General features: G+C 38.5%; 3 protein-coding genes and 1 non-coding gene across 4 annotated transcripts; 3 read left to right on the top strand and 1 right to left on the bottom strand.

Annotated features, from left to right (window-relative positions):
* Window positions 1–1,242: 1,242 nt before the first annotated feature.
* kri1 (KRI1 homolog) lies at window positions 1,243–6,278 on the top strand. The gene is made up of 18 exons (XM_077735346.1): window positions 1,243–1,459; window positions 1,561–1,637; window positions 1,721–1,823; window positions 1,916–2,015; window positions 2,161–2,218; window positions 2,316–2,365; window positions 2,454–2,565; window positions 2,660–2,737; window positions 2,872–2,984; window positions 3,281–3,500; window positions 3,605–3,775; window positions 3,890–3,965; window positions 4,123–4,226; window positions 4,307–4,454; window positions 4,538–4,668; window positions 5,005–5,069; window positions 5,391–5,486; window positions 5,572–6,278. The coding sequence occupies exons 1-18, from the start codon at window positions 1,375–1,377 to the stop codon at window positions 6,029–6,031; spliced, it is 2,247 nt and encodes a 748-aa protein (XP_077591472.1). The 5' UTR covers window positions 1,243–1,374; the 3' UTR covers window positions 6,032–6,278.
* On the top strand, window positions 4,846–4,934 carry LOC144209232 (Z30 small nucleolar RNA). The gene has a single exon (XR_013329058.1). It is a non-coding gene; the product is annotated as a Z30 small nucleolar RNA (small nucleolar RNA).
* Window positions 6,279–6,516: 238 nt separating the features above from the next.
* spc24 (SPC24 component of NDC80 kinetochore complex) lies at window positions 6,517–8,544 on the top strand. Its single transcript, XM_077734842.1, has 6 exons — window positions 6,517–6,652; window positions 6,924–7,100; window positions 7,558–7,696; window positions 7,840–7,944; window positions 8,169–8,245; window positions 8,322–8,544. The coding sequence occupies exons 2-6, from the start codon at window positions 6,950–6,952 to the stop codon at window positions 8,435–8,437; spliced, it is 588 nt and encodes a 195-aa protein (XP_077590968.1). The 5' UTR covers window positions 6,517–6,652; window positions 6,924–6,949; the 3' UTR covers window positions 8,438–8,544.
* A 309-nt stretch (window positions 8,545–8,853) lies between these two features.
* On the bottom strand, window positions 8,854–12,614 carry s1pr5a (sphingosine-1-phosphate receptor 5a). Its single transcript, XM_077734976.1, has 2 exons — window positions 12,447–12,614; window positions 8,854–11,680 (listed from the first exon to the last, which is right to left on the bottom strand). Exon 2 carries the CDS (start codon window positions 11,408–11,410, stop codon window positions 10,205–10,207), a length of 1,206 nt encoding a protein of 401 aa, XP_077591102.1. The 5' UTR covers window positions 11,411–11,680; window positions 12,447–12,614; the 3' UTR covers window positions 8,854–10,204.
* Window positions 12,615–12,767: the final 153 nt, after the last annotated feature.

The raw sequence follows: 12,767 nt of genomic DNA, 5'->3' as shown, positions 1-12,767 counted from the left end.
CTCAGAACGTGACCTTTTTTTTATTATCTTCTTTAAGGGGAGGGATACCATAGCTTCTTTTCCAAAAAAAAAGTTAACTTTTCCAAGAAAAGCCCCGATATCAAGTTCCAAAATAAATAAATATATTTCTGTCAAATGAAAACACTTATTAGGTACTAGGTTCACACACGTAATATAAAATCCACTATATTGTTCTCAAGGATAATAATTATTTAAATTCATACATTAAAAAATGCATGTATATTATAAAGAAAGTTTGCATGAGGTGCCATTTAAAGATGATGTATGATGACAGCATTGCTTAACAATAGACTGCTGGTTTGCAGTATATTGCTTGTGGTGGAGATAGTATTTCAGAAAATGTCATGTTTTTTTTATTTTATTTTGCATTTTGGAGTTGGAACAACAGCCAAAAAATGTCAACAGAATTCTGAGAACTTACTAAGAAATGTAGGTCACAATTTAGGGACTCATCCCTCCTGTTGTGCAAAGTTCAATGCCGAACACGAACGGAAACATGGAGCTGATAACCTATATGACGTGGGAGGGAAAGAGTGCTGGAATGCCTCCCTGCAAAAATAAAGCCCAACATGCATTCAGATTTTTCCACAGGATTCCGGGCCAAAATTCAGTCTTTCCATTAGTTCAATCATTAACCAAATCAAACCCTTCCAAAAAAAACATCACCCCCGCGAAAATATATAGAAGGAAAGGGGTATGAAGTAAATGTGGATAACCAGTGCCTAAGCAGTTACTGTACACAGATACTGCACATTTGTTTGGCCATGACACCACTTTTATGGTCAAACACGTCACTTGGCCTTGCCTTGTATAAACACAGGAGAAACAGTATTTCGATTATTTTCATGGTTTAACATTGACTGGCCTACCTGTTTTTTTAATACTTGATATGTACTGTAAATATAAGACTATTTGGATGGTGGCCCTCATCAATTGTAAAATTAAAACAATAAAAATAATAAATTACATTATTAGAACTAGTGTATAGACAAAAGAGATCTAGGAATCACCCCTCTTCTTTTGCAACATGATTTTATTCTTAAAAGGGATTTCTTAATATCATTTATTTAACATTCACTTTCCTTTTTTTCCTATGGAATTCTTGACCTTACATTTCCAAAACAACATTGCTGTGTGTTTGCGCCCCCTAAAGGACACTCAAAATACATGCCATGTGCTTCCCTTCAACGCACTTTTCGACACATGTTAGATATCATATACCCCTTTGCTCACACAGACACCAGACATCTAGTTTTATATATGTGACATCTAATTACACTCGTGTACTGTGTGATTCTGCTTCATCTATCTAGTTTCTTGACTTATAAATACATCCTAAAACCACATCAAGCCATGAAAGAGAAGACAGGTTTTAGAATTAACACCGAATTCGCAAAGAGGTATGACAAATACCGAGAGAAGGAAGAACTGCAAAAACGTAAGTGTGTTAACATTGGCTTATGCTAGGTATGTCAACGTGGAATAAAGCTAACGGGTTATCTCTGATTTTTATGTATTTATTTTCTTATTTATTATTAGTAAAAGATCGATATGGAGACCGAGCTTATGAAAAGGAATCGGATTCATCTGAGTCCAGTTCGGATGACAGTGAAGTGGTTAGCATCGCTTTGTATTATTCAGTTTTCAATATGAATAGGATAAATCCAATTAATTTAATTGCTTCCACTTGATCCTCTAGGAGTTGGATCCAGAAATTGAAAGAGATTTTTATAGGACATTGTCACTCCTGAAGAAGAAAGATCCAAAGATCTACGAGAAAGATGCAAAATTCTACTCCAAAGGTGCACATTGAATTGTTATTTTTGCATTGATTTTGTCTATATGATGTGTGAAAAGCTTATAAAGCTGTGGATTTATTTTTATTTTCTCTTAGACTCCCCCGATGTTGAGGAACAACCTTCAACTTCAAAGTCAAAAGTGAAGCCTATGTATTTGAAGGACTATGAGCGGAAAGTCATACTTGAGAAGGAAGGGTGGGTGGACTACTATTTACAATACAATGTACAATATACATCATTGGGGGGGATATTTTTTAATTGCAAATGATTTTTTTTAAACTAGGAAATCCAGCATTCAATTATATAGTCAAAAATATTAAAAAGTATTATTTTTTTCCAGAAAATATGAAGATGAGGATAGTGACAGTGATAATGAGGAGGCAGCAAAAAGACGAGAAGTGGGTTATTTTATTAGTTGAAAATTACAGCCATCAATTTAGATGTTTGTAATGTTCTAAAGTAATTTTCTAATTGTTTTTTTCTGTTATGTTCCAGAGGGCATATTCCCCCAGTTACATGCAAGAGCAGAAACAACTGAAAGAAAGGTACCAACTATATTTTTGGTTATTAAAGTCATGTCACTCTATTTGTGATACGTATAAAATTAAACCTGATCGTGCACTTTTTTTTCAGTTTCCAAAAGTTTGTTCAAGATAGCGATGATGATGATGACAACAGTGAAGGCAGTGGAAAAGAAGGGGTCTCTCAACTTTTAACTAGGAGGCTCAAAACACAGGAAGAAAAGGTCAGAAACAACAACAGTCAAATCCAACCTGCTTTTACATTAGATTGACCATCAAAATTTCTCATGACATCTCTACATATTTATTTGGTTTTAGGACAAAGAGGAAGCTGACTATGTAGATTGGCTCAAAGGGCAAAAAGATGATGATGGACCTGAGGAGGTCAAGGAAATGGTGAGTAAATGTGTCATCCTTTAATGCAGCGTTTATAGAAATCTGGTGATTTTTAAACTTTAGGTACCCCTGAATGGCACACCGGTATATAGTGTTGTTATAAGTAATATAATCTTTTTTTTTTTATATCACAGAAATACCTACGTGACTACTGGAATGATCCCAAACTGGATGAGAATGAGTGTTTTCTCCGTGACTACGTTCTGAACAAACGCTACAAAGATGATGATGACAAAGACAATGAGAGGTATTACATTTATTCAAATGATTTTTTTGAGTTGCATTTCCAAGTGTTTACTTTTTTTTAATTTTCTTATTTTAGCTTCCTATGAAGCTTGGTTGAATAAGCAGAAGGAAATAATAAATGGCCTCACTACCATCTTTTTTAAAGGCCAAGTGATGATATTAAGTAATTAAAAAATGATAAGAATAATAATTAACACCAACAACATCACATTGGCCAAATCGTATACCTAATGTTAATATTTTTATGTTATATTATATTATATATTGAATAGCACGTGCGCAACTTATCATTTGTAGGATCCCGACTTATGAGGAGGTAGTCGAGGATGATTCTGAAGAGGATGGAGAGACGTTCTTGGTGCGACAGGACAACTTTGAGCGTGGCTATAACTTCCGCTTTGAGGAGCCTGATGCTGAACGGATCAAGACCTATCCTCGTACCATTGCCACATCAGTCCGCTCTAAAGATGATCGCAGAAAACGCAAAAGGGGGGAAGTCAAAGAAAGGAAAGAAATGGTATCTAGTTTGTTTAGACGTTGTCATATACTATTTTGGTTTTGAGAAGGAAAAATGAATTAAATTCTGACCCTCATCTTCTGTACCTTCCACAATTTTTCCAGATGAAACTGCAAAAACGGGAGCAATTGAAGCAACTGAAGAACTTGAAGCGAAACGAGATCATGGAGAAACTAAAGACGCTTCAGGAACTCACCGGCAATGACGATCTGGCTTTTACTCAGGCTGATCTGGAAGGAGACTTTAATCCGCAACATCATGACCAGCTTATGCAGGTGGGGGTTCAAATGATGCAAAAAGATGTACTTGGGTACTTTTTTGCCTTTAATTTTAATGTTTTTCACCACAACTGTACTGCAAGCTTAAATGCATGAACTTTCTATTTGCAGAAATTCTTTGGCGAAAAGTACTATGGCGAGCAAGAGGATGATAAGCCACAGTTTGAGGATGATGATGCATTAGAGGGTAACTTAGATTTTTGTTGTAGTTTTTGGCAAACCAAGTATTATAGGTCAAAATGCTAAGGTCTAATAAATGGCAATGGATTTAAAAATTTGCCTCATTTAATTCTTTATGTGGCTGTGTCTTCATATATATAATGTTTACTTTTCTTATATGACAGAGCACTGGAACTGGGACACGTGGACAGGAAAAGAGCATGAAGAATATGATGAGGAGGCAGACTATGATGCATCAGAGCCGCACTGTGATGACCAAGATTTTATTGTCAGTTCATTCTTCCTATGGGGAATTATTTGGTCAACCTTGACTAGGTATTCATGTAACATCTTCCCATGTTAAAACAGATGGATGCCGACTACGACCCCAGCCAGCACGTTTCTAAAAAGCGGAAGAAGAAGATGAAGAAGGCTGACATACCTTTAATGGGAAATAAGAAAAAGAAGTCTCACTTTGCAGAAATGGTCTCAAAAGACAAGCCTGTATTTGATCCTCGTAAGTGTCAACAGACTTGCCATACATATTAATTGTCAGTTTTAATGCAGCGTTTGTCTAAGTTAGTAGTTTTTATTTCACAGACGAAAAAAGCTTTGAGCAGTACCTAGATGAATACTACAAACTGGACTATGAGGACATTATTGACGACCTCCCATGTAGATTTCGTTACAGGCAGGTCCTGGCAAATGACTTTGGTCTATCCACTGATGAGGTATGCAAAAGAACATTTTTACCATCTACGACTTTTAGAAGCAGATCCCATAATGCCATGCATTCTGTGCAAAATTAGCATTTCCAAATTCAAACAACAACAAATGATTGGCAATGCTGTCATGTAAGATTGGATATTTATTACTGTTAGTGTATGTATTTTTGTTTTCCTTCTGTGCTGCAATGATGAACTTTTGAGATGACCTGGTATTGCCTAAAAGCTCTGACCAGGGAATGATTTTATACTTTAATCTTCTCTCTGAGCAGACCATGTTGCGTTTATTTAAATCACATCTTTTTTTTCAATTACAATTAATGGACTCTTTAAATTCCACAGATTTTGGGGGCTGATGATAAGGAGCTCAATAAATGGTGCTCTCTGAAGAAAGCCTGTATGTTCAGGTAACTAATGTTATAGTGGAAATGAAACTTTCAAATAACATGCCAATTTATCTGGAACCCAATATGTAAATATATTACTAATACTGTATTCAACATAGCTAGCTCCCTCAAGAAAAAAAGAAATAGGAAATGTAATATTACTTTGTATTTACAGCATTAGAACTAATATACTAGAAATAATATTTAGGATGGACGTTTTGCATTTTATTGTACCTTTTTAAAAACTTTTTTAAGGCGCAGGACCGTTTTTGGTAGTAATAATAAACAAATATATTGATTATTATACATTGATAATCAACTGTCATGCCCTCAACCACACAGATCTGACCATGAAGAGAGGAAGGATTTGAAGAACTACAAGATAAAATCTAAGAACACTAAAAAGAAACGAGAAATATTCCAGTCTGTGTATTCTGAGTAAGTTGAACACGCTGCAGTTTTGCTAACCACTTGCATGGCTGAGGACATTTTTTTTACGTTGTTCTCTGATTTGACTCAACAGGAAAGATGCAGAGGAAACAAACACAAAGGCCAAGATGGGCAAGAAGCGACGTGACCGCGTGAAAAATGCCGAAAAGAGCAACATGGAAGCCGAGGACAGTGACGCAGCCCCGAAGATGGACACATCGGATGAGACGGCAAATGCTCTTCGAGAGCTCGGATCGGATGCGAAGGAACCCGAGGAGTTTCTCACCAAAAAGAGCAAAGTTCAGAAGCCTCTTGCGGTTGATCAAAAGGTTCAAGTTAAAAATAAGGTTAAGATTAAATTTCCCAAGAAGAACAAGCAATTTGGACGACACCGCAAGATGCCATCGGTCGGAGTGAAAATTGGAGGACGGGAGTTTAGTAGACAGAGACTGAAGGCGTACGGGTTCAATCCCAAGAGATTGTTCTTCAGGCAACTTGGAAGGCAAAGACGGAAAGAGCAGCTAAAGAAGGAGAAAGGGAAAAAAACTGCTTAATTGAGCTACTATTTTATAAACTGTCAGTAATAATGGTCCAAATATGTAAGACTTTATTTTTTTGCTGTATTGGATCTCATTCACTGCCATGAAGGACATTTTTAAGCAGGCAAAATTGCAATTGGATGAATATGATTATCATTGACGGCGATAAATGTCCATTTAAATCCATTTAGCATCAGTCCTAATAACTATTTTGGGCTTTTTGAGATGTTTTAAATAAAAAAAAACGTGAAGTAAAATATGACTCAGTCACCTGCCCTTGTGATCTTCTGGTTCTCATTAATAATTGGTGCATTTTCATAGGCACATCGGTGAATACTGTGCGCACCTTTCAACTATCACTTAACATGCTTTCTCACTTCCGAACAGCAGAGGTCAGTAGTGAAACTGAGCTGTTAAATCTCCTCGGATCACAGCAAAGAAGAAGGGACGCGGGCTCAGGATTTGAATTTGAAGTCAACACACAATTCTGGTAATATTGCTCTAAAATACTTGAATTTCATGATTTCTTTCGTAAATTGAACTTTAACGTTGTACAAACTTGTTTTGTCGAAGGTTTTCTTTGCCGATCCCCGATTATTGGAAGTTTTGTCGTATGCATACTTTCATGTCTACTATGTACGTTCAGTTTTGTTAACCAGCCCATATTAGTGTTTACTTTCATCTATTTAAAATCTCATAGTTTGATCTTTCCAAAAGATGTCTCCATTAGTTGATCTCTGGATTTGACATCTTTTGTCATTATATGACACACTGTACTTGGTAAAAGTTTACATAGTATATAATGTGAATGTCATAGATTGTTAGGAGATGCGTTATCAAGAATATAGTATCTTGTGTATATGTTCTTTACATTAACAAAAAAAATCTGATATGTACTTTCTTCCAGAAAATCAACATCTCAGTTTCCTCAAAATGTTGGACGATCAATTTCAGGAAACCCTGGATACGCTCGTTTCCATCTGTGAAAGTCAACCTGAGAAATTGAATCGAGTGAGCAGACTACAACGAGGCTTCTTTGATCAACATGAGCAGACTGCAGAGACTGTCACGCAGATTATAAAAGGCAAGTATTAATACTGCAGTTGTGCCCAGATTGTGAAAAAGGTCTATTCTCATCAATTGCCTATAACGGTGGTATAGGTCCAAGCCAATTTGACTGGGAGGGTTGGCAGTGATAAAAAGATATCTGTCAACCCCCCACTGTCAATGGCTGTAAAACATGATTATTTTCAATGCCACTTACTGAGTTAAATCAGTGACAAAATAATCCATAAGTATAGTGCAAAATATTTACAGCTTGATATAATATTTTTACATTCATAGTTACACTATTAAAACAAATCTTGTGGGGGCGAATTGCAGCAACAAAAAAAACTTCTAGAAATCACAACTGAAATAGCACAATTCATAACACTATGTGAGCAACTTTATTGGCTGTATTATTTTATGTAAGTAAAATACATTGGTACTGTTGGCACTACACAACTGATTTGTAAAAAAGGGGGATTTGTGACACTCAGATATGGCTGAGAAAGAAGAAAATCTGGCACAGAATTTGGCTGACCTGGAGGCAAAAAACAATCCAAATGAATTGGAGACCCTGGAAGAGGAGCTGAGGCTCTGCAAGATCAAGAATGAGACGTTGGACTCCGAACTCGAGTATTCTTTGACCCGCAACTACTGCATTTTGTGAATTTGGAAAGGGCGCCCTCTGCCTAATTTCGAGTCACCTCTACAAGCTATCATTAGAAACCGTTATCCGGCCAACGTTGCAATGCTCGCGTCCTTAACTTATATTTCAGCCATCTGCAGAAGGAGTTGGATAGACTGACGGTACAGGACGAGCAGCTCACAGCTATGGAGAGCGAGATTGAAAAAGATACCACTGAGGTTATCCCGTCTGCACTGTAAGTTTCTGCTTTTAATTTACTGAGATTAATTCATCGATGGCGTTTTCCAATTTATTATTGCTTTAGAAATATGTGGTCTCTTAACTCATCAAATTCCAGCCCAGGTTTAATAAAAATAATAGAAATAATGTTTATTCTATTAAAAGTAAGAGACCTCCAATCCATTTGGACTGTCTGGCAGGCAAAGAGTTTATATATTTTTTTTAATTTTCACTCAACAGACATGTTGTGAAGCTGTACCAATTGATAACCAAGATCAAGTTTGAATATGATACACAGTCGCCTGTCCTCAAAGGAGGTACGTATTGCCTTTGTTACTGATTAAATTATGGATGATAGAGATTAGTTTTATAACTCCACTTCTCTGCTTGCAGTGCATTATGGGCAAAATCTGGTTACTCCCATCAACATCGACACCGCCGAGAAATCTCGTCGTGAGATAGCTGATGAGTTGTGGAGCTTAGTCAGCTCAGAATGGGATACTAAATAATTCTTTTGTACAACTTTGCTTGTCTGTGAGTGTGTCCATGTATATATTACAGCAGTTCTATGGTTTTATAGTTGTTTTCCAAATAAATGTTATTTTGTTTAAACTGATCAATTTGTTTCATATTTGTCTTGGCTCGATCCAACGGACAGAAGAATGACAAGGTAGGTTTAGTTAGAACTTGATTCATTAATTATAACAAGTGATATGTCCTTAATTTGTTCTGATTACATATTACTAAAACTTCTTACCTTTTCACCTTTCAGTCTGTCCTGCCAGCATGATATCACCACTACTTGGATAAGGTAATGTAGAATTTGATTTTTCATATCTTTAGTGCCATTGACGGTGATTGAAGTCCAATAAGTTCGAATACGAATACGTTCAAGAATAATTCACTCAAGCAAAGAATACAAATATCAATACAAATAGTTTATTCAGTGCACGCATACACATAATTTAACAATTGGACATTAAAAACTCTTCTGATGAACTAATCACAGGCAGCTTTTATTTACACACAAAAAAGACATTTGAAAAAAAAATGTTATTTACATTTTTAATAATTTTATGTAACACACATTTTCCTTTTGCTACATTAAGTTGCCTCATACGAGTGTTAAACAGTGCCATGTCCTTTTTCGCAGGAGACAAAAAATTTAAATCATCCTACTTTAACTTTACTTTTCCACCACCCCAAAATCCCAAGGTTTCTCAAGCCCCAAAAATCAAAACCTCTTAAGTTATTTGAACCATCTGTGTGTGTGTGTGTGTGTGTGTTTTGATGGACCCCTAGAGCTGAAACCCCAAAAACCGTATGACGTCTTCAATGTGTTTCAAAATGTCGAGTTTCTGATGTCAGCTGTGGTAGGTGGGGGGGTTGTGTTTTTTCACCCTGCCTTGCTCCTGACCAAAAGTCAGATGGCAGAAATTACATGCTTTTTGGCTGTAGAATTTGGGTGTGGATGCACCGTGTTTGCAAGAACGTATCATTACGTGAGATATGGCCAAATCTCATACTCTGACTTTGGCTACACTTTTTTTTCTGGATGGACAGCATAATTGGCTGTAATTTATGTAAAACATCTGCACAAAGTTGAACCCTTCCATTTCAGTTTTTGTTCAAAAGTTAACAGTAGGGAATTGAAATGGCCCTTTTCCAGAAGGTTGATTAACACTGGCCTTGTGAAGAAGACCAAAGGGCTTTTTTTTTTTTTTCAAAAAAAACATTGCAGTTACTTACAATGTTATTACATTTGCACTGTTAGAAGTTTGGAGACAGGAATAAGTCATCGGTATACTGTACTGGACCACATGTGGCTACTTCTGTCAGTGTATAGGGGCCCAAAAAGTGGATCTAGACAGTTCTTCCATGATTCATGTGGCCACATGAAGAATACGAGCTATTCATTTTAACAATAAATAAGAGATGCGTGGCGTCCTACTGTCACGTTTGCCGCTAACATGTCACACTAGTAACTGATCACAGCTATTGCTATTTGGCCTACACAAGCCGAAGCAAGTCCACAGCTTTGAAAATGTTACAGTATGAATTGAGGCAGATACATACAGTAAGAACGGCTACAAAAACTCAATGTACTCTTAAGTACTGTGTGTGTTTAATCAAGTGGACTTCACTATCACATTCATACTGTAGATGAGTAATACCGGAAAAGGCCGAGTGAGTGCACGTCATTTTTTTTTCACTCCTGACGTGGTCCAATTCGAAAACATGCATCCCTGCATGCTCGTTTTCATCCGGAGCAAATGTCATGTCTTGGGCAGTTTAGGGAAGATAGCTTTTATTGTAGAAGGAGTGAAATTTCCAGACGAGACGGTGTTCTCCACGCCTTCCAGTCTGTGCGAGGCGGCGTCCGTCTTACTGGTGCTGCACTCCAGGAATGGCATCCCAATCTTCTTGACTTGGCCGTCTTTTGTTAAAAGGCAGCGACTACAGAGCAGCCTGAGAATGGCTCTCCTCATGTCCTTGCTGGTCAAAGTGTAGATGATGGGATTGAGAAGGGAGTTGAACATGGCAATACCCAGGAAATAGTCAGCCTTGAAGAGCACTTGGCACTGTTTAGTGGGGCAGAAGAAGTCAAGCAACAGGAGGATGAAGAGAGGCAGCCAGCATGCGATGAAGACTCCCAGTACGATAGTGACCGTCTTCAACAGGGCCATGTACTTCTGCGACTTCCGGTACAGGCCCTTTCTTTGTGGGCCTGAGCCTAGACGCTGGGTATTGGACTTGACGATGCGAAATATACGCACGTAGAGGACCACAATGGACATTAGGATGGCGATGAAGATAGTGACGCAGAAGAGGATGTAACTCTTGGCGTAGAGTGGCAGGACAGTAGAGCACTGGTCCAGACGACCCATGCAGTTCCAACCCAAGACGGGCAGGACCCCCAGCAGGACCGATAACACCCAGCTGGCCCCGATTAGGGCGAACATTCGGCCCTGCTTGTCGCCCTGGTACGGCTTCATCCGCACCATGGTCACGTGGCGCTCGATGGCGATGGCCAGGAGACTGATGACGGAGGCGGCCAACATGATGAAAACCCCGCCTTCCCGTAGAAACCACAACACGGGGGTCATGTTTAACGTATTGGCGCCGGATGTTATCAGGTTGACCATGTAGGTGAAACCCGCCAGGAGGTCAGACAGAGTCAGGTTGCCCAATAAATAGTACATGGGCAGATGGAATTTTTTGTTCCTCCAAATAGCTGCCAAGACCACCGCATTCTCTAAAATGATAAGTAGGCAGACCAGAAGAAAGGCAATGGCCTCCGGCTTGAGTCCTTCTTTGTACTTGTTCTCCTTCAGCTTTCCAGTGAAGTTGTAATGCTCCAGGATGACTGCGTTACTCTGGTATTCCTGAAACATCCGAAGCAGGTTTCCTGTCGAAGGGGGCGTGCCCATCGAGGATGGAGCCGCCACAGCGTAGGCGCCCTGGAAAGAATCGCTGGCCATGCTGCTTGCTTTTTCCGCTCCCTCACTTTACCGCAAGAGTTTTGGATAAAGTTCCCAAGATTAGATCCTCAGATGTGGGGGGATGCACACCCGAAGGGTATGCATTGTTTTTGTCTTGCTCGAGAATTTCAAGATGGTGGGAAAATGGGTCCAACTGTGGCATGTAAGCGTTTCTTTTGATGAAGTAAGATTGGATTTCCTCGGGTTTGAGAAGACCAATTCTTTTCTGTTCCAGGACAGAACACAAGGGGGCGATATCCGTAAAGCAGTCTGCATTGGAAGAGAGAGAAAAGTACGTTATTGTTTTGAATCAGTGCCATTGACAATGATAGATGTCCAATTGTGTGGCTCTTAAAAAGTAAATTCAAACGTTTTCATCCAATTTGTGAATAATAGACGTCTAATTTGAGTGGTTATCTATTCTGGGGCTCCTTTGCCTGGTGATCGTAGTGAGCTGGGATAGGCTCCAGCACCCCTGCGATACCCCACAACAGTTTGAAAAATGACCGCATTGTTTAACAAAAGCATCCAAGTTGAAGCTAAAAAAAACACAATTTTGAACGAAATGCATACACCAGGAAACATGCAATTTCTTTTCATGGGGATTTACTCATTGGTAGCCATTGACGCTGCTAGACGTCCAATTCATTCTAACTGGGTAATAAAAACAACTATTTCAGTTGATTCACGATGTGATAAAGCTGTATTTCAAAAGTAATTACATAGATCAGTCATTGAAATCACTACCACTCTTCCCTATTTTAAATTAGTTGGACGTCTATCACCGTCAGTGCCACTGAGTTAAGAAAAAAAAGCTTTAGACCAAATGCAGTATTAGTACTTTTTTGTCATAGTTGAAAACAACTTGTGCGTCAATTTAGATAGGTAAACGCACACAAAAAAGTTAAATCCAGGCTTTTTTGCAACTAATACAGTCCATCACATCGCGATTTACTATATAAACCGAAACGCGCATTTATCATCGGCATGTCAAAATACCATTTCTGTCAAACTAAGGCAAACGAGATCCACGCACCTGTAAAAGACGACAAAAGTTGGGAAAAGTCCGTCGAAAAGTTTCCTCGGGAGTGGGATGAGCTCCTCGCACCAGCGCGACCAAAGTGGGACTGACTGACGCGTAAGGGGGCAGCAGTCCACGCGCAGTGGGCTGTTCCACACTTGACGGTGCGCATCTTGCGCGTTTGGTGTTTTTGCTGCTTTTATGTCTTTAATGTTTTGATGATTTCATTTAATTTGATTTGCTTTGTACTTTGTGCTTTTGCTTTGTTGTTATGTCTAATCACCCTCTTGCAATTGCCACAATGTAATTTCCCAAATATGGGATGGATAAAGTTAT

The sequence above is a fragment of the Stigmatopora nigra genome, chromosome 15, assembly GCF_051989575.1.
Source record: "Stigmatopora nigra isolate UIUO_SnigA chromosome 15, RoL_Snig_1.1, whole genome shotgun sequence".
In the NCBI taxonomy this organism is placed as follows: domain Eukaryota; kingdom Metazoa; phylum Chordata; class Actinopteri; order Syngnathiformes; family Syngnathidae; genus Stigmatopora; species Stigmatopora nigra.
This window is presented reverse-complemented; position numbering and strand designations above follow the sequence as displayed.

Bases quoted from the DNA above. Each gene is read 5' to 3' on its own strand.
- kri1 (XM_077735346.1), top strand. From the start codon at position 1,375: ATGAAAGAGAAGACAGGTTTTAGAATTAACACCGAATTCGCAAAGAGG. The intron at 3,776-3,889 runs GTGGGGGTTCAA...TTCTATTTGCAG, and splicing joins ATCATGACCAGCTTATGCAG to AAATTCTTTGGCGAAAAGTA. The intron at 5,487-5,571 runs GTAAGTTGAACA...TTGACTCAACAG, and splicing joins TTCCAGTCTGTGTATTCTGA to GAAAGATGCAGAGGAAACAA.
- spc24 (XM_077734842.1), top strand. From the start codon at position 6,950: ATGTTGGACGATCAATTTCAGGAAACCCTGGATACGCTCGTTTCCATC. The intron at 7,697-7,839 runs GTATTCTTTGAC...CTTATATTTCAG, and splicing joins ACGTTGGACTCCGAACTCGA to CCATCTGCAGAAGGAGTTGG. The intron at 8,246-8,321 runs GTACGTATTGCC...CTCTGCTTGCAG, and splicing joins GTCGCCTGTCCTCAAAGGAG to TGCATTATGGGCAAAATCTG.
- s1pr5a (XM_077734976.1), bottom strand. From the start codon at position 11,410: ATGGCCAGCGATTCTTTCCAGGGCGCCTACGCTGTGGCGGCTCCATCC.